The sequence below is a fragment of the Xyrauchen texanus genome, chromosome 28, assembly GCF_025860055.1.
Source record: "Xyrauchen texanus isolate HMW12.3.18 chromosome 28, RBS_HiC_50CHRs, whole genome shotgun sequence".
NCBI lineage: Eukaryota > Metazoa > Chordata > Actinopteri > Cypriniformes > Catostomidae > Xyrauchen > Xyrauchen texanus.
The window spans coordinates 30,411,942-30,432,388 of NC_068303.1; the positions used below are offsets into that span (position 1 = coordinate 30,411,942).

General features: G+C 37.8%; 1 protein-coding gene across 1 annotated transcript; it reads right to left on the minus strand.

Annotated features, from left to right (window-relative positions):
- Positions 1-1,011: 1,011 nt before the first annotated feature.
- On the minus strand, positions 1,012-18,570 carry gtf2a1 (general transcription factor IIA, 1). Its single transcript, XM_052095871.1, has 10 exons — positions 18,341-18,570; positions 15,912-16,013; positions 15,664-15,817; positions 14,516-14,580; positions 11,826-11,901; positions 10,443-10,576; positions 7,374-7,475; positions 6,996-7,247; positions 6,825-6,914; positions 1,012-2,722 (listed from the first exon to the last, which is right to left on the minus strand). The coding sequence occupies exons 1-10, from the start codon at positions 18,392-18,394 to the stop codon at positions 2,615-2,617; spliced, it is 1,137 nt and encodes a 378-aa protein (XP_051951831.1). The 5' UTR covers positions 18,395-18,570; the 3' UTR covers positions 1,012-2,614.
- Positions 18,571-20,447: the final 1,877 nt, after the last annotated feature.

Sequence of the window (20,447 nt, forward strand, 5' to 3'; positions counted from 1 at the left end):
TCCATATATAAAGCCTTTGAGAATCAATAGATTCATCCCAAAGCTTAAAATAAATAGCTATCAATGTGATATTGCTCAGTGAACATAGGAAAGCATTAAGTCATTAATTAACAGAATCATACAGTGATGCAATAAAATATAATTTATATTAAAATGAAGCTAAATGACCCACAGATGTGTTAATGTTGAAAGTTATTAAAAATAATTTTAAACTTGAGGGAATGTTCCAAAATCCACCTGTGTACATCATGCTTATCAGCATGCTGATGGGCAAAATGTTTTTAATTTTTTAAAGCAGCATATCAAAAAGAAACTACAGATGCTACTCTTTACACTCAAACAGGTTTCAATTTTCAACTTTGAGGTTTCTAATCGGATTATGACGTTATGTTGTTGCGTCACGTGTTTGTAATAACGTGCGTCACAAGTTTAACCCTTAAATGACAGATTCCTGTGAACATTATGCGTTGAATACAGTGAAGCCAAAATACACAGGGTCACAAGGTTAAAGCATAAAGTAACCCAAATGAGAAGTAGTTTCATCCATTTCTTCTAAAGCAATATGGTCGGATTTTGGGTGAGAAACAGAACAAAAATTAAGTCCTCATTCTCTATAAATGTTCATGAGAAGCTTATTCACACTTTTGCACGTGCAAAATTTAGACTGAAACTTTGGTCCGTTTTCCACTCAAAACAGACTATCGTTTTTTTCTTTCATGCTGCGTTTATGACTTTTTTGGAGCTTGAACGTTTTAGACCCCACTTACTTGCATTATACAGACAAAAATATCATACATCCTTCCCAATATCTATGTGTTCTGCAGAAGAATGTCATACGAGTTTGAGACGCCATAAGAGTGAATAAATTATCATTTTGGGATGAACTATGTGTTAGTGTTCATTCCTGAACAATAAGGAAATCTAGAAATTAATCCAAAATATACAAACGATTGAAGCAGCATTGATCAAGCATTGAAGTGCAAAATGAATTGCAAAAGGTAAACTTGGCTCAAGAACAAGTCAATTTAATAGTGCTTTAATAAAGTTCAGCAAAGGCAAAAAACAAAAACTCCTCAATGTTTCTTAACAAAATACTAAAGATCTCTACTTACATAACAGCCTTCATAAAGCTGAGAATCAGAGACAAAGAGCAGTTTGATTGGTAAAACAGTATATGAATCCATGAACACTCACTTCCCTCACTTAACCCAGACAGTTGTTCAGAAGTATTGGTTTACTTGCCATTAGAAAAGCAAAGCGAAATGTACAGTTTGTAGGATTTCTTGTTAAAAGGCTCTCCCCCCTTTTAGACAAAGACCTGATATCTCAAATAAATTTAAAAAAGGCACAAAAACAAGGAGCGTAATAATGAACTACAATAAAATGTTGTTTCGGAAAAAAGAAAAACTTCCCCCAAAAATAAACTAACACTATTCCAAGGTGACGAGCTGTCTGATCTAGATGAACAATCTTTAGCATGAACATATTTTGAACACACATACAGAAACAGAAGAACAAAATCCATCATGTCACAGACTGTGACGGCACAGTTTAAAAAGTCAGACCAAACACTACTAAACTAAACATGGAGGGACAAAAACAAAATCTAACAAAGCTCAATGCACAGAATGGATCACGGTGTTGGACCAGCATGTGATGAAATCCTCCTCAGCAGAAAACAGACTGAAAGGAGCACTTCTTTCATAAGAGCACAGTTCGGTTTCATCCCCCCAAAACATGACGCGGCCTGAGCTTCAGGAATAAATACTAACAAACTACAAACATGTAAAATGTTAAGCCTGACCATAATTAAAGTGGAAAGGGTGGCCTGACGAAGCACTTCATTGACACCTAACGCAGTAATTGCACACACACACAGGATATAGGACAACGCAAGCTCTGTGATGCACTGCCCAAACATGCATCACACTGAAAGAGCAAATTATTAGCCAGAGTTAGAAAAAAAAAAAAATCAACAATAGATGTAAAAACACACGTGAACTGAGTGAGCATGACAACATTACACTTATCTTGCCTGTTCATTGGTATCTTTGCTGTTAAACATACAAATGTCTAAAAACATTTTTGAAAATGAAAATGACTGGAACACAGTTCTTGGTTGCTTGTTTTAGTTGGTATTAACATTTGTCTAAGGTGAAAAATAGTGATGTAATTAATGGTCCTTATGTTGGACGATTCACTTTAAACAGGATTCAGATGATTGACCTAGCTACATAAATCACCAACGGACACTTAAATTCGCAGCAAAAAGGCCATCTTAACACACCAGAGTTGACTAAGTTAGCGCCAGGCGCTAAAACTGGCTCCCTGCGCCTAATCATTTTCTTATGGGGAAGTATATTGTTCTAAATAAGAGGGTAAAGACCCCTGTGAATTATCCAGGTAAAAGGGCCAACTTTAAAAACAAAAATCTCTTGAACAAGTGGATGGCACACATTATTTTTAGTGCAGCAATCACTCAAAACAGCACAGTAGCTCTGGGATGTTAGTCTTCAGTGCCTGAAGTGGGAATCTCCTGAAATGTACAGTTTCAGGTCTTGATGTGTCTTGCCTTAAAGAGTAGACAGTTTTGGGTCATGTTCTTTTTCCTCCTTTACCACTCGGCATCTCCAATGGCTTTGGAGAACACAAAATCTCGCCCGTTCAGATTCATTATCCCATCCTTCAGGTGAAATTTCCATTTGTTCTTACTTCTGTGAATCTGAAGCAAAAGATATAGTCACAATTCCATTGTGTTACACATAGTTTGAGACAGAATAATGGTAAATGAAAGAATTATCATTTTTGTGTGAACTTATTTAAATATAAAATGATTATTTTGTATTCAAATTTTGTATTAATTTGTAGGGATGTCCAGTATAGATATTTGTACTTTTTTTTTTTTTTAAACAAAAAGATTAGTCTGTAGGGCTGCACAATGAATTGAGTCATTGAGATTACGATTGTGTAATCCGTTTGAACTGCCGATGAAAACTGATGATTACAGCCTTCAGTTCAAGTCTGTTTGTGATTCACCTATTTGTGGTGGCACATGAAAATGAAGAAACACCACCCGACACTCAAACATAAGCTTGAACTCTTTAAGCTCTGGTGTTTTTAAAGATTTCTTGTTTCAGTGGCACACCCAAAATTAAAAGCTTTTAACCAGAGGTGAACGTAACTAATTACAACTACTCGTTACAGAACTTGAGTACATTTTTCACTTTTAAGTATAAGTCAATAATTAGTACTTTCAATTTTACCTGAGTTGCTTAAAAATGAAGTATTCAACTTTGCTACAATTCATCTCCACCACATACATAAAAATACATTATATATTTCAGAATTTCTAAATCGGTTTATAAACTGAAACGCACTGTGCGTGGCACGATGGAAGCCCACAGGGCACAGCAGCTCTCATAAACTGCCTTCGGTGTCTCCTCTTGCTTCTCCATGACTTTCTGCCCCGTCACTATACAAGAACAGCAATACTGTGATTTTCTGCATATTTCATTTTAATCTGAAATGGCGGTTTATTCAGGTTCGAGGGAGCTGTCTGAACACGTTTAACCACTGATCAAACTTCACTTGTTTTTAAGGTAGGCAATATTAATGGTGTCAAACATTAAAACAATATGGGTTTTGAAATGTATGTTGGGATTTCTTGTTTAATTGCTACTATATGTCTAAAACAAACTTTTTATATACCTTAGAAAGATACAATGTTAATAGTTTTGGAAATTAACACGGGACTCAGTGCAAAAATGCCCATGCAACGAGTTTTCGTGTTTTATTAATAATATCTGATATTATTACAAATTACATACATTGCGATCTTTTAAATTTGAAATGAACATTCCTCGCACCATCACGCACACAGACAGGTCCACTTCTATCAATCCGCATCAGTTCGGTATAGTACTCCAGCATTAACTTCCATAACCGTTCGCCCCTCATGTAAAAAAAATAAATAAAAAAAAAACGGTTCTAGTGGATAACACTCACGGTACTGTACTGTACTTCCTTATTTATCTATCTGAAAAGCCTCACCTGCCAGAAGTCAAAAGTGCGCAAGGGATGGATGTTATGTAAAAGGTATGAGAATTAAAACATAATGAAACCAAATGCTACAATTTACTTAATATCTCAATATGTTAAAAGAACCATAATGTTAATTAAGACTTCATTATTACAACTGTAATACAATAATGCATATACAGATCAACCACTTTTAGTGTTTGAATCAATCATCTCACTAAACTCTGTGTGAAATGTTTTTTTGCTTTATCCACTCCTACATGCCAAATAAATAAAATAGTTAGATGTTTCTGATTTGACATATCTCAGTGTGTAAATAAGGTAGCTCAGAGAAACAGCTTTTGTTTTGTTCACAATCATGTCATCTGTAACAGTAAAAAAAAAAAAAAAAAAAAAAAAAAAGATATGTTCTCTCTCCAAAGCATGCAGGTATGAGTAACGAGATCTCATTCAGTTCCATTCTGTCATTTGAGCCATTGAGTCAATCTCATGTACTTGGCGCCATCTCCTGGTGGCCATATGTAATTACAGTGAATGATCCTCTCTGACCAAATTTGGATGACTTCTGTCTCTAGTTGCAGCAATCTAAATATTAATACAATTGGTTTAGTGTTTCATGACACTGGAAAACGTACTACATTTCCGATGATGTCATCTGATCCAGGAAAGCTTATGTGTTTTTTGCCAGATAAGCACATTATGTGCTGTGTGTGGATTATCTAATGATCTATGAATCAGATTACATTGTGTGTGTAGGCTCGTTTTAACAGGAATCCCCTCCAAGTAATAGTAAATGATATTTTATGTTCCGTTTATTTTTCGTGAAGTTAAAGCAGAAAAGCGGCTTTGTGTAACCTGCATGTCAACGACATGTACTTAGCTATTACTTGCTATATTTTTATCTGAGTAAAACAAATAGGCTGGTTTTATTCTACAACCCAAATTCTGAAGTTAGCACAGTATGAAAAATGCTAATAAAACAAAAAGGAGTGATTTGTAAATTATATTCACTATTTGCTATATTGAAAAGTACTACAACTACACATTATATTATGTTTTATCTTGTGAATTACATTGTTTTTTTAAATGTACAGTAATTTCAAATTAGATGATTGCAACATGCTCCAAAAAAGATGACAATTTAAGACTAATAACAATTTGACTAGGTGAAATAAGGCAATGTGAAATAGATGTTAAACAGGTGAGGCAATCGAGTTATAGTATATAAGGAGACTCCAAAAACAGCCTAGTCCTTCAATAGCAATTGAGATTTGTCAATTTGCCAACAGATGCTTAAGCAAATAATCCAGCATTTTGAGAAAAATGTTCCCCATCTCACCCTTTACAGTGCACAATATAGTTAAAAGATTTAAGGAATCTGGTCAAATCTCGGTGCATAAAGGGCAAGACGAAAACAACTTTCTGAATACGCGTGATCTCCGATCCCTTAGTCACTGTCTTAAAAAACATTCATCTGTAATGGATATAATGAACATGGGCTTTGGATTACTTAAGAAAACTTGTGTTGGTCAACACCACTCGCCGCTGCATCCACAGATGCAAGTAAAGACTTTACTATGCAAAGCAGAAGCCCTACAGCAACACTGTCCAGAAGCGTTGCCAACTTCTCTGGGCTCGGTCTCATTTTAGATTGAAAGTAGAAAAGTGAAATGGTGTTTTTTGGTCCGTAGAGTCCACATTTGAAAATGTTTTAGAAAAACACAGCCATCGGGGCCAAAGAGGAAAAGTAACATCCAAGCTGTTATTAGCGTCAGGTTCAAAAGCCAGTGTCTCTATGGGCCAGGGGTGTGTCAGTGCACATGGCAGTCCAGACCCGTGCATTATAAACATTAGATTGCAACGAAAACCCCATACATTTATGCAGCTGTAAGACCTACATAATGGATGAATGGAGAAAAACTCCACTTTCTAAACTTAAGCATTTGGGCACTGAAGACACAAGTTTAAGTGATATTAGAAGAAATGGTGACATTTCACAGTGGTAAACACTCAACTGTCCCAACTTTTTTGGAGCATGTTACAATGATCTGATTTGAAATGACTGTAGATTAAAATAAAATTGAAATTCACAAGGTAAAACATAATCTTAAATGTACAGTTGTAATGCTTTCAATATAGCAAAGGGTGAATATAATTTACCTTTTTGTTTTTATTGGCATTTTTCATACTATCCCAACCTTTTCTGAATTGGGGTTGTACTCAGAGCTTTCCAATAAATAATTAGATTTTTTGGATTCTTTGTGTGTCGCACAGCTCGCTTGCAAAGTAGATGGTCAATACACTGCAAATGTGCAACACGACAAAACTAGAACGTGCACATTATAATCAGCAAGGCATGGACATGGTGTAATAACTGGATTGTGCATGGTGTAGTACAGACAGCCACTAAGTTAAGCTGATTTACATATGTATAAGATGGCAATGAAGTAATTCAGCTCAACATTTCTCAGCTTGTTTTGGATGTTTAGCCTTCATAAAGAATATGGCATGCAGTTAAACAAAGTATTTAATGTAACATCGATTACATTCGGCAGTTAAAATCATAATTATAGTATCAAGGGAAATAACGGACAATTAAGATATGTCATGATCATGCAGCCCTAATAACTATAACCATAACGAGTCCATTTCTATACATTGTTGCATTTATGTTAATTTGGTCTCTCATGATTTTAAAGCTTCAGTCCATGTTTAATAGAAAATAAGTGGAGACTATCAAAATCAGGAACAGAAAGAAAAACCTGGAGTGACCTGCAAACACTTACCTTGTCATACTGGCAAACCACCACATTCTCTGTGTCAAAAAGCTCCTGGTCTTCCTCATCACTGACATCATCGCCACTATTTAACGGCTCCTGAATTAAAGGCAAACAGATTTGAGAATTTGACTGACTGGACCAAATCCAAAACCAGACTGGTATGAGATCAGCACGCACCTCTTCCACCTGTCCATCCTCTCCACCATCTTTCTCCTTGTCTTCATCCTCGTCCTCATCATACTCATCCTCCTCCTCTTCATCTTCGTCTGAGGATGTGTCTCCAGCACCGTCCACCTGGAGCATCATAGGCGGTTGCTGAGAGGCCTGCTGTTGCGGTGGCTGTTGTTGTGGTGGCTGTTGTTGTGGTTGAGCCTGCACCTGCGCAGCTGCCTGTCCAGGCTGCGCAGCCATGGCTGCTGCCTGCATGACCTAAAGACATTAAATTCTTCTCAATACAAGTGCGCCTCATACATATAGCGATATCAGCCAGGAGAGAAACAGCTTTTGGTACTGTATGAATACAAACAATCAATGTAACAAAGGCAAAGAGCAGACCTGAGGGTTCTGCTGTACTTTGTTTCCTGTGAGGACAATCTGCTGTGGTTGTATGATGACTCCAGCCTGCTGAGAAATACCTCCCTGAAGAGGTGTCAACACCTGCACAAAGTGAGAGAACATTCAGTTCACTCGTCGTCATACACAGATCAGACACAGAATGAATTTGCAGACCTTGATCTGACTTTCTGCATTGATTTTGGGGAAAACTATATATTGAAGTCTGCAGAGTTGATTTAAATGTGGTATAATTTGTAAACCTAAGACGATTGTACTACAACACTTATTGTTAGCTAATTGTTGTCCTTGATTAGTGTGATCTGAAGTCTATAAAGTATTGGAAGTTTAATGCTGACAGCAACGTTTTATCGTTTACTTCAGTTAGTGTTAGGACAAGCTGTTATGCAACACTATCCTTGTTTCGACTATTGGGCCAAATGAGGGCGTGCTAGTGTATGCCAGGGCCAGTTGCGTTCCCAACATCACTTCTGGGGCTTCATCGTGCCTCCGTGGGGCTTTTGCTGGGCCAACGGCTCTTGGCCCTCTGTTTACAAGGCCAACTGGGGATTTAGGCTAGGTCAATATCAAAAGGCAGAGTTTCGCCAAACTTGCCAGGTTGTGTATCCAATGTACAACAGTACAGGTCAGGGAAATAAAAAATAAATTGCGGGTACAATACAAATCCTCTAAAGCGCACAATGGACAATGCAGTGCCCCAAAGAACTTTCCATGGTTCGAGATCATGGACCATGTGCTGGGACAGTGTCGCTAGTTAGTGGAGAGACCACTCGGGACAGCATGTTATAGTCGGTAAGTTGTCAAAGATAACATCTTGCTAGCTAGCTAATGTTTACAAACAATATAAACTCAATATTCTAGATAACATGATACCTCAGCTTGAGTTTCCCCTCTTGCTTGTGAAATGGGCAGGTGTGTGACGTTGGCACCAGGGCGGTGTGTTAAGTGTGGGTTTTAGGGCAACGCTCTGGGGGCTATTGGCCCGATGGTGGGAACGTGGATCGATTTTTGTTTTGAGGCTCAAGATCTGGCTATGACCTGAAGGTTCAGGTCTTAATTAAACATTACTTGAATGTCAAGTTTTGGGTCCATAAATCATATTCAAGCTCCCTGAATGTATTTTTCTTAAACCCATAGACAATAGATTTTAAGTGTGAAAAATCTTAGACCATCTCAGACTACATAAACAAATGCAGACGAAAGGCGTATTCAGAAAGTGGTAGGGCTCCACAATTACAGCAAAAATCATAATTGTTGATTATTGCTCCTTGATATTGTAATCCCGATTATTAAAATTTGTAATTACTGTGACGTCACAAAGCAACCGTATGGTTCTTCAGATTAGCAGATTTCAATGGTGGATTTGAGCTGCGCTCCAGATTCTTTTAAGCATCTTTTAAGCATTTGATTGTATTTTAGATTGTAATAATGTTTGTTAAGGTAAGTCAAATGAAAATTATTGTAAATTGATATGTTATAGAATAAATTGAATTATTGCTAAATTACTGCTTAAATTATTAGTTGCACTTTGAAAATTAAAACAAGTCATTTGCGATCAAGAGTTTGAGCGATTTGTGAAAAGTTAAATCTACTAATACCAGCTGTGTGGCAAATGGGTCTTATTAGAGCAGATGCGATAAATGTGATTCCTGACATATGCTATTCATGCCATATTCTTTATGTTGGCTACACCTCCAAAACACACTTGGAACAGTTAAGCTGAATTATTTTATTGCTATTTTGTACAAATCAAAATTCACATTGGCCTACAAAACAAAACTTAAACTAAAAAAAGTTGTACACCGAAATAGAGCATCTCGACAAACTCTTCCCATTACAATGGCTGCTGTAACTCACTGCAGGTTTACACTGTTTGAGATCTGCATTGAGGTGAGCTCAATGACGCTCCACATAAGTTCTGCACTCGCACGCATGCTCTCATTAAAAACAAAGCAGTCAAATCAGCATAACTCTTTTTACACCGCGCCTTTGCCTCGATTAGAACGGGATTTTAGTTTTGACGTGTTGCTCATTTGCAGTGTATTAACATCTACATTCAAGTGGCGCAATATGCAATGAATCCAAAATAATTACTAAGTGCATTTCACTCTTGTTCTACAGCTTCTTTTTAAGTGTCATGTGATGCTTCTTCAATATACATTTTCGTGTGCAGCGCAAACAGAACAAGAACATAAATGAAAGCATCTGGGCATTTAGACAGTTTAAAACTTGCAGTGGTCAATACAGATAGGACGGAGGACTAATCTAAGCAGCTCTGATTGGCCATTGCTGTTTCATTGCTCAACGGACATGTTAGTGATTGGTTGGAATACTCAACCGCTGCAAAAACATGTCGTAAATAAACACCATTAACGAAACAGGAGCAGACTTAAATTGAACGCTTTAATCGTCAGTTTTCACAATTACATAATCGTTGCTGCCGTAATAGCAATTCGTTTTTCGATTAATTGTGCAGACCTAGAAAGTGGCTTTGAAAACATTTTGATTATTTTTGCAATTCTTAAGTACCACTTGCAGAAATTACATTCTTCTGCTTTAATAACTTAAACTATTGAGAATAAAATTGAGGTTATGGGGAATTCCCACCATGTCGTGCACTTGAATTATTTAATTGCTTCCTTGGTCAAAGAGAAAGTATTGCGGCATTTAAATAGTTAAGAATTCATAGTGGTTTTAGCTCTTTTGTACTATTATTTGTTTTATTACACCATAATTTTGGGTGATGTCACTTTTAGGTTGATCTGTGTCCTGCTGGATCCTGTTAACACAATCTCAGATCTCCTTGAGATCGTGCATGTGCAACTGAAGTGCAAGCATATATGCATTTCTGTGTAGAAATAAGTTTAATAACAAAATCATTTGATTTGAGTTTTCTTAATTGAGTAGATTCAACTTATTAGGGTTTTCGGTGCTCTATGCTCATGACTACATATGAGAGTTAGTTTCCCATACTTTGACATCTTGCATTATCTGGAATAGCTATGACGTGTACCTCTGCTTATACATGTGATGAAAAAAAAAAGCACAGACCTGCTGTATGACGGGGGCCTGTACACCACCAGGCTGCATCTGTGGCAGGACTTGCTGCTGCAACAACATTTGCTGCTGCGGCTGAATGATGTATTGAGCTCCATTGGCAGCTCGGACCAGCTGCAGGATCTGACCTGGTGTGCAGAAATGGTGAAACTAAGTAAATAAAAAGCTTGACCCCTTTAAGAAAAACACTTGCAAAGGTTGGATCCTCAATTCAAACCTGTACCGCAAAAGCTGACATGGGGCTATGTTCAGAATGGAATACTAACGCACTGCTTATACGTTGCAGTAATATACATACAACTTCACAAAATATCATTATATATAGTCTAAAAAATTAAAAAAAAAAAAAAGTGTATATTGTGTATACTGTTATGCATAAAACAATATGCATTATAGAAAACGTATCACAGTAATATGCTACATTGTCAAATTACAGTCAAAATCAGCCAATTACATCCAGTTACCATCTCAGGAATTAAACGTTTTACACTTTTAATTCAATTTTGTGTTTAAAAATAAAAATCACACTTCAGTTTGATCAAATAATGAGTAAAGAAAATATTTTTAAAGTTGTGGCTGATATACTGTATTTTCCTGTAATGTAAACACATGTTGTAAGGCACTATCAAAACTTTAGGGTACTGACATGGATTTCCCGATTCGATCACAAAAGCTTGATTTGATATGAATCAATATATTACAATATCCAGTTTGCTTACATAAAATAAAGATATCTCAGTTAATGGTTAATTATAAAAGGGACCTTCTAACCTTCAAGGTACAATTCTAAAATATTACATTTTCCAATTATTTTATTTATTTTTCACATTGGTCACATTTTAGCTTTATGTAAAAAAAAAAAAAAAAGATTTTTTTTCTTCCATCAATAAATGCCTTGGAATTGCATATATTTTTACGTCTCTTTAAGACTACTGGCATCAACCTGTGAGTGCAATGAGAGAAGATGTGTTTCTTTATCACATTCGTGCAACGTGTGATTATATTTAAATGTTTCTTTTGTTTTTTTTTATCAACAACTGACTGTAAAGAACAAAAAGAGTATTACAAGAGGTGGAATTACAAATGACAAAATGTCATCTTTGGACACACATTACACGGAATGAGCCAAACCAGACTTCTCTCAACACAGTTAAATGATCTCACTGCTTAACTTTACCACTATAATACTCTGACACTGGCAAGTTAAAATCGAAACGTCTACCAGCAGGTGGCTAATCAAACACATACTTGCATTGCATGAAATTTGGTCGCATACGCAAGTGATTAACTCACTTTGTAGAAACGTTTGGCCTATTAGCCACTTAATCTTTAAGGATGACCATCAGAAGATACTTCTGATAAAGCGTGATGCCTTACCATTCTGAGTTATAATTTGCTGAATTGGTCCTACACCCGTGGGTAATGCTAAAGTTGCTGCTGTGGCTGCTGCACTCTAGAAGAACAAAAAAAGATTAGAACAAGAATTGAATCTACAGAGGACCCACACATATATTAATGATCAGGTAGAGCAAAGATGAGTGTGTGCACAATCTCCCTGCTAGAATTTGCCATGTAATCTAATTTGAAGTCCACAGCTCTGCTTAAACCATTTTCCAGGAACACTCCTCCCATCTGTTCTCTTGATGGCCGCCGTTGCGCATTAAAAGCCAACATTGATCCTAACTCTTAACTACATGCCTGCTCATACAGACGTTAACATTTTGCTGATACAGATAGACAATAATTATTTTTGTTGTCCAATATCCAATATGATTATGGCTGTTATTATACAACTAGTCTTTATACAAAAACTGTTCACATGCTTTAAGAGAAATCAGGCAAAAAAAAAAAAAAAATATATATATATATTATAAAAAAATGCACATTAAGAGGATGGAGGGTTTGGTACCTTTACAACCTGGCATAGAAAAAGCCTGTTTACATGCACAAAAATCAGCTTATTAAAAAAAAAATATATATATATATATATATATATATATATATATATATATATATATCAAAAGCATGAAAACCACATTTACACAAGATTTGAAATAGAGATATTCCATGCTTTTGATGTCAATCCAACAAGAGGTGTGCGCAAAACAAGGAAAGCTGTTTAAGGGTTTTAAAGGACCACACACTTTGTCGGCTAATTAATCAAAATCGGTGTAAAAAAAATAAATAAAAAAAAACAGCATGTAAACACGCTCAGTGACGAGCAAAAAGTTTAATTAAGCACATTTAAATACATGGATTATGCTTAGTAAGACTATGCATAGGGTCATGTAAACACCTAACATTACTTTCTTTTAGCTTTTGTGAGGTTAACAAAAACAGAACGACATTGGTAGATATTTGCAGAAATACACAGATTTTGTTGCATGTAAACATGTCCACTGACACATTCGGAGCAGAGCCAAGTGGCCATTTTCAGTTATTACTATGGAAGTCTGTGTGATTGACAGCGATGCGGAGATAGCAATCAAGAGCGTCAAAAAGTTGAGAAATGCTCGACATCATGCAATTGAGAAGCAGAACACGCCAAACAGCAGCCGATCTCTGTGAGCTTAAAGCAGTGCCATCTGTCATAAACGCTTCAAAATCAGACAATATAGCTTATAATGGATTTAGTGCTTTAATCACATTATTATGTTTGTCTCAAACTTTAAACAGACTTTAAATGAGGATTGCATGCATTTTGTGGCAATACTGTGGCTGGGTAAGCAAAAGTACAATAAATCAACACTGTTTGTATACTTTGAAGCTGGTACCTTTCCAACTGTAATCATGCATATTTAAGATGATATTACTGCTTTTGTACTGAAAACAATGAGACAATATACACTCTAGGGTTGCAGCAGTATACAGGTTTCACGGTTATCATACCATGTACATTTGCTTATCTATGGTATTGAGAAAATGCAACCGGACAGAATCTCACGTGCGCATCTCCTTTCCTCCTTGTCTGCCTGTCAGACTCGTCAACTTGCGTCTCACACACACACACAAATGCAGCGGGGAAAATGTCAGAGAGAAGCGAGGCGTGGGGGTCTGACATGAGTGTGTGTGAGTTAAAGCAGTGTTTCTCAACTGGTCCATTCGGACTGGGTTGTGGACAGCAGGGAAAGAACAATGCCATGGTTCTCCCATATTTCGGCAGCCGCCCAAGTGATAGACTACTTAGGACTGCCGAGGCAGATTTAATGATAATCTCGCAAACAGCTAAAGCAGACATGGGCAATTTACGGCCCGCAGGCTGGATCAGGCCCTCCACGTGGTTTAATGTGGCCCGCGGCTCATTTATCGTAAAAGCATTTTTATTTTTCATTGGCAATTTCAGCTAACTTGCATTGGGACCTAACGCGTCTCCACAAGCATTTAACATGCTTGTTAGGTTGCCAGATAAGAGACGAAACACCCCCAGTTTGAGATTTATATTTGCGCAAATTGGAAATATTCCATCTAATGTTATACTTATTTTGTGCAATCTGGCAACCATGCACGCGAGTGCACTTTTTCTGTCTCTCGCTTTCCCCTGTGAACAAACTTAGCGATCTGTAGTGCAATATTCTGCTCAAGGAAAAGTGTTATACAGCTACTCTATGTCCATTCTTGAGACTGCTTGTGATGTTTGGTGCTACTAATTTTGCAGGTAGTGATTAAATAAAAAAGTAGATCTCGGCATCATTGACACAGGGAGGAGAAATCATTGACATGCGAGCAAAAGCAAGCCAGAGACAAACATGCAGTATAAGTTACTGCCGTTGTTACAGCGCACGTGTTGCATACATGGCTATTTACGTTTTGACATCAGAAGTCAATTACCAGGTAATTTAAAATCATGTAAACATGGTTCTCGCATTCAGATTTCCTGAATAAGCTGATTTTAGTTTTTTGTCAATGTATTGGTGTGTGTGTAAACACGCTCACTAAACGTAAAATGGCTCATTGGCACTGTACAATCAGAAGATATTTAATACTTAAATGTACAGTTATTAGGAGTAGGATTCAATATTTCAAACACTAACATGCAAAATACTTCCCAACATGGTCCACACACTCACCATTCCAGTTGCGCTCATGTGCTGGAGATGCTTAGATTCCTGAACAATGACCTGCTGATGAGTGGCTGAGACGGAGACAAAGTTCTTCATTTATTCAAGCTCATATGCATTGAATTAGAAAACTACATTATATGAAATGATGCTTGCCCTTATAAATATCGCAATCACAATGCTAGACTACTCTAGATGGTTGCTTGGGCGTTGCTGATATGTTCTGAATGGTCGTTAATCCGTTGCCTAAGGCTAAAAACACAAGTCCAATTTTCGCCGGGACACCCCATATTTTGGCCGAAATTACGACGTCCCATACAGGACTCCTATTGTTCTGTATTTTAGCGGGCAGAGAAAAGTCCCGTATTGAAGGCGTTTTATCCCATATGAAGCATAAAAGGGTAAGACAGCGAGACTCTTGAAGAGAATCCCCATCTTTTATTGAAGCACTAAAAATGCTAAAGTGTCCCATATTCACATGAGACATTATCGTTATGTGGTGGCTCGCAGTCGGTGCGTGTTACCACACATTAACGCATTTCTTTGGGTGAATAAAGCCAATGTTGGTTTTATTTTAAAAAAGAGGTTTGTACTGCTTGGACTGCCCTGTATCACATGACTTATGGGTGCGCTCAAGGGTGCAATGTATGCAATGCATAGGGGTGCCACATTATGGGGGTGCCGGCATAACACCAAGGGGGCACAATTGGGACCCCCCCCATCACTGGAGACCAAAAGGGAGGCCAATGTAGGTATTATCAACACCTGACGAAACAACCCATCGCACACAACGAATGACGGAAAAACCACATGAAATTCAATTTGACCATTCAGACTAAGACACATTTACAAAAATCTGATTTAAATCGGACTCTAAAGCACCTATGAATGTGGTTTGGATCAGGCTTGTAAAAATCTAATTGTGTGTTTTTGTCCTGTTCAAACTATTATAACCTAAACTGATTAGAGTCAGAAAGGCCAAAAAAATCTGATTTTTCTTCAATCTATCATCTGCCAAACAAAGGGGTTTTAAAAAGAAATCTAACACAAGTATGAGCAATAGTAATGTGTTGCTTGTCTTGGCAAGCACCACTAATTTAAATATACAGCCTGTAATTTTTAATTCTAATAATGTATGCAAACAGATCCTGCCTCACCCTGCTGCGCTGGAGGCAGGAGGACTTGCTGTGGTTGGGTCTGCGACTGCATCTGCTGAGCTTGTTGGGCCTGTTGCTGTTGAGCTTGCAGAGCCTGCTCCTCTGTGTGGAACCCATCCACCGCCTTGGACTGCATCAACTTATTCTCCCACAGCTGCACCGCAGAAGGTAGCATGATGCATCTTTAATAAACCATCTATCCATGCAGCATATTAATATTCATCATACTGCTTTTATAAAGGTCTTACCGTTTTCAGCTCCATCAGGACCTGTTCGTCCACTCCCTCGTCCAGAAAGAGCTCCCGGACTTCACTGATCACATCCTCCATCACTGATCTATACAGTTTAGGCTACGATAAAAGCAATCAAACATTAAATCATACTATTATTTTTATAGAGATTAAATTAAGGCACTTTCAGTAACTTTTGTCTTTGTGCCAACTTGAACTTACACTGACACCTAGCGGCTTGGATGCAGCATAATTTAAATCAATAGTTTTTAGTTTCAGATGCCACAATAAATGTATTATACACAGACAGCCATGATTATTTAACCAGTGAGTGAATGAGTTCAATAACAGGACGGTTACTGAGATTAAGCGAGTAGTATTCGGCTGGTCATGTGATTCTAACTTGTGATGGGAAGATCGGATAATTTTACTTACTTGGATTTTGAGTCTCGTTCAGCAAACTGAATGAAATCTTCATTTAAGTCATTTAATTCATTTGGGCAGAATTAAATGAAAAGTTTAAATTTTTAATAGCCAAATCCCCCCAACACGACTATTTACGCAAATTTTGATTATAGTCCTAATAAGTTAAAAAAAATAAACAAATTATGATAAACAGACAGATTAGATCACCTCTGGATTGAATCTTCTTGTCCGAGTCGTGCGTTCTTGTCACGTGACAGCTGTATACGCTATATGTCATGGGCTGTCATGTCATACGGCTGTCATGTATAGCGTATACGGCTGTCACGTGACAAAAGAACAAATGACTCAGGCCAAGAGTTGAAAGGTGAACTAATAATTTGTTTCCTGTACAGCACCTAGGCGGTTTTCACGTAACAAACTAATGGGGGTTGCGGACAACAAAAAAATTAAAGAATCACTCTCAGAGACTACTCGTTCTTCTGAATCACATAAAAGATTTGTTCAAGATGAACGAATCATTCATGAACGACCCATCATTAACTCTAACATGGCAGCCCCCATGAGGGGACCCTCTCCATGTAGAATAAAAATGTTCTGATATGAATGGAGTCTTCGTTTAAATGAGTGCGCTCATGATTCTTATACATTGCAAAATTACATGTATTTATGAGTTAAATTTTTTTTAATGACGAAAATAAATACTGAGTGCATCTTTAAGAGCACAACTACAAAAACATTCACTACAGAAACGTTAACGTTTTACCAAGATTTTTTTTATTTCGATGACTCTGCCTGGCACTGTAATAATGTTCGACGGACACGGGCCACCTAAGTTCTACAAATAGATGCATCGCGTTCCGGCAAAGTTTTAATCTATTACGGTTGTTCATTTCCGGAACACGATACATCTTTCCATTAGAAGCTCTTCAACCGCCGCGCGTCCAAAAATAGCGCGTGAACAGCTTCCATCACGGTTAACTGCACTCGAGAAAAAAAAAAGAAAAAATATATAACATTTGAACATCTGCACTTCCGGAAACAGTCATTCTGAAACAAGCGCGCAAATATTTTTCTCAGTCCAGAAAATCATCATCAACAATACGTTTTTCCTGAGACTAAAGACATGGTCAGCACCAATATATAAGAGCGCGCGGCCCGTCGGCTCACTATTTAAAGCGCAGTCTGGTGTTTATATGCAGAGCCGGTGACGTAGCGCCGAATAGCACCTTCCCATCCCGGGCAGTCTATATTAGAGAGCCGGTATGGCTGTATAAAACCAGGCGTATGAAAGGAGGAGGGTCAGACACAGACAGAGAAGGACGACGGTAGCCATGATGAAACAGCATTTGCCGTCACTGTAACACTCGGTTTCTATGAGAGGTTTCAATGAACGTGTTTTATTGTGAAAGTCGGGTCACGTTTGGGCTCATGTGCATTGGTTTCGACACTATATGGGGGAAATGTGTCTCTCGGTAGATAAAAAAGGATTTCTGTGATCCACAAGCATTTCGAATAATGGCGCAGTCAACACACAAGGACAAGAGCAAACACAATTCAATCGGATGTGTTGGCTTAATTTCAGACGCATGAAGGATAAAAGTGTGCTTTAGTAATAGATAATAATACAGAGTTACATTTTAAATAAATATTCATATAGTGTACTTCCCGCATCAAACAGCTTTTTACGCAGTCTGAACCAAATGTAAACTGTCTGTGTCAATTCAACATAAACTGCATTTTCCCAAACATACTAAAACTTAATATAATTGATCAACACCAGATTCACTGTATTTTCTCCAGAATCACGGGAGCAGCGCCCAGATCCAGCCGTGTGTATCACTAAACACTCACATAATTCCCTACAAAGAGCTCAAATGGATTAGATTTTCGTGTGTGTGTGGCTAATATCTTTTATTCTTGTAAATGTCAAGTATGGGTTTGATTACCACACTCAGCGTCTAACTACAATGCTTGGACACGTGTGTGATTTCGAGTATGAGTGCCGTTTGTATGATCCTTACCACTAGGTTCGAGTTAGCCGAGCTCGCCATTATGAGCGCAGTGGGGGGAAACATACACCGCAAATATCAAGCAAGAACCCCAAAAAACATTTAAAAAAAGCACGGAAACATCTAAAACGCAGAACACTCTTGTTTAAAATTTGTCGGTATAAGGTTTTGGAAATAAAAACACAGCGGTTTACGGCCTAATTCACAGTCCCAGGGCTGCCGTTCCCCAGCCGTCCGTCTTCTCCAGTCCTCCGCCTTTATATACGGAGCTGCGCGAGACACAGGGCAGGGTTAAGCGGGCGCTGAAACAAATATCGCGAGACTTCCGCGAGCTCGACGCGTCATCCGATCCTGGATCAGTGTAATCCGTGGCTAAATAGATGTTCTGTATAGGAAGGAACTATTATAATCAAGTTGCAAAGCCAAATACTGTTTATGAATTTAAACCGGAAAAAGATGTATGCTCAGGATTAGGCGTTACGCTTATTAGTCATTCAAAGCTTCTTGGACTGATTTATTTATTAACTTATTTTGCACAAGAATGTCCATATGTTTCAATGTGTAGAAACCAAACGTGGAGTTGTTTTCTTGCAGTATGTAATTAGATCAACGTTAAAGGTGCACTCAGTATTTTTTCATTTTATATATTTTATTTTTACTTACAAAGAAATGAACTGTAACATTGAAACATATGTATAAAATCATGAGCAATCACATGGGATGAAGACACCAGTCATTTCAGTAACCTTATAAAAGCTGTTTTATTCTACACAGAGGGTCCACACATGGGGGCAGCCATGTTATGATCACATGACCAGCCGAATACTATGAATACTACCAGTAAGCGCCCTGTTATTGGACTCACTCATGGATAAAAAATTAATAGTGACTAACTGTGAACAGTGAATTTCTACAATGGCATTGGTTTATGAAAACTATCCTGTTTAATTGATGCTACATCCAGCCCCTAGGTGTCAGTGTAAGTCCAAGATGATATATTCAACAATGACACTTTGTGCACTTTTAATCACTGTCATAGGCACAATAAATACAAAACAGCTATTAGGGGTAGTTCACACAAAAATGAAAATTCTCTCATTATTTACTCACCCTCATGCCATCCCAGACGTGTATGACATTCTTTCTTTTGTTGAACACAAACTAAGATTTTTAGAACAATATTTCTGATCTGTAGCTCCATGAATGGTGACCAGAACTTTGAAGCTCAAAAAATCACATTAAGGCAGCATAAATGTAATCCATACCACTCCATTGATTAAACCTACACTCACCGCCCACTTTATTAGGTACACCTGTACATCTACATCTGTATTGCATCTTATTTGTGCAATTATCTAATCAGTCAATCAATCATGTGGCAGCAAAGCAATGCATAAAATCACGCAGATACATGTCAGGAGCTTCAATTAAGGTTCACGTCAACCATCAGAATGGGGGAAAAAAATTTATCTCATTGATTTAGACCATGGCATGATTGTTGATACCAGATGCGGACTGGTTTGAGTATTTCTATAACTGCTGATCACATGGGATTTTCACACACACAACAGTCTCTAGAATTTACTCAGAATGGTGCCAGAAACAAAAACATCCAGTGAGCGGCAGTTCTGTGGACAAAAACGGCTTGTTAATGAGAGAGGTCAGAGGAGAATGGCCAGATTGGTCCAAGCCGACACGAAGATGACAGTTACCCAAACAAACACACGTTACAACAGTTCTATGCAGTAAAGCATTTCTGAACATACAACACATAAAACATTGAGGCAGATAGGCTACTGCAGCAGATGACCCCTCCGGGTACCACTACTAGTGTCAGCTTGGAACAGGAAACTGAGGCTGCGGTGGGCACAGACAGTTAGACCTCTCTCATCCCATCGTTTCTATCCGCAGAACTGCCGCTCACTGGATGTTTTGTTTTTCTGGCACCATTCGGAGTAAATTCTCAAAATTGTTGTGCGTGAAAATCCCAGGAGATCAGCAGTTACAGAAATACTCAAACCAGCCCATCTGTCACCAACAATCATACCACTGTCCAAATCACTGAGATCACATTTTTCTGTTCAAATTGTTGATTTGAACATTAATTGAAGCTCCTGAC

What these genes read in the sequence shown, in the direction of transcription:
- gtf2a1 (XM_052095871.1), bottom strand. Translation starts at nt 18,394, where the DNA reads ATGTTTCCCCCCACTGCGCTCATAATGGCGAGCTCGGCTAACTCGAAC. An exon ending in TCCTGATGGAGCTGAAAACG is followed by an intron (nt 15,818 to 15,911) that starts GTAAGACCTTTA and finishes TCTGCGGTGCAG; the next exon opens with CTGTGGGAGAATAAGTTGAT. An exon ending in AGGCCCCCGTCATACAGCAG is followed by an intron (nt 7,476 to 10,442) that starts GTCTGTGCTTTT and finishes CACTTTGTGCAG; the next exon opens with GTGTTGACACCTCTTCAGGG.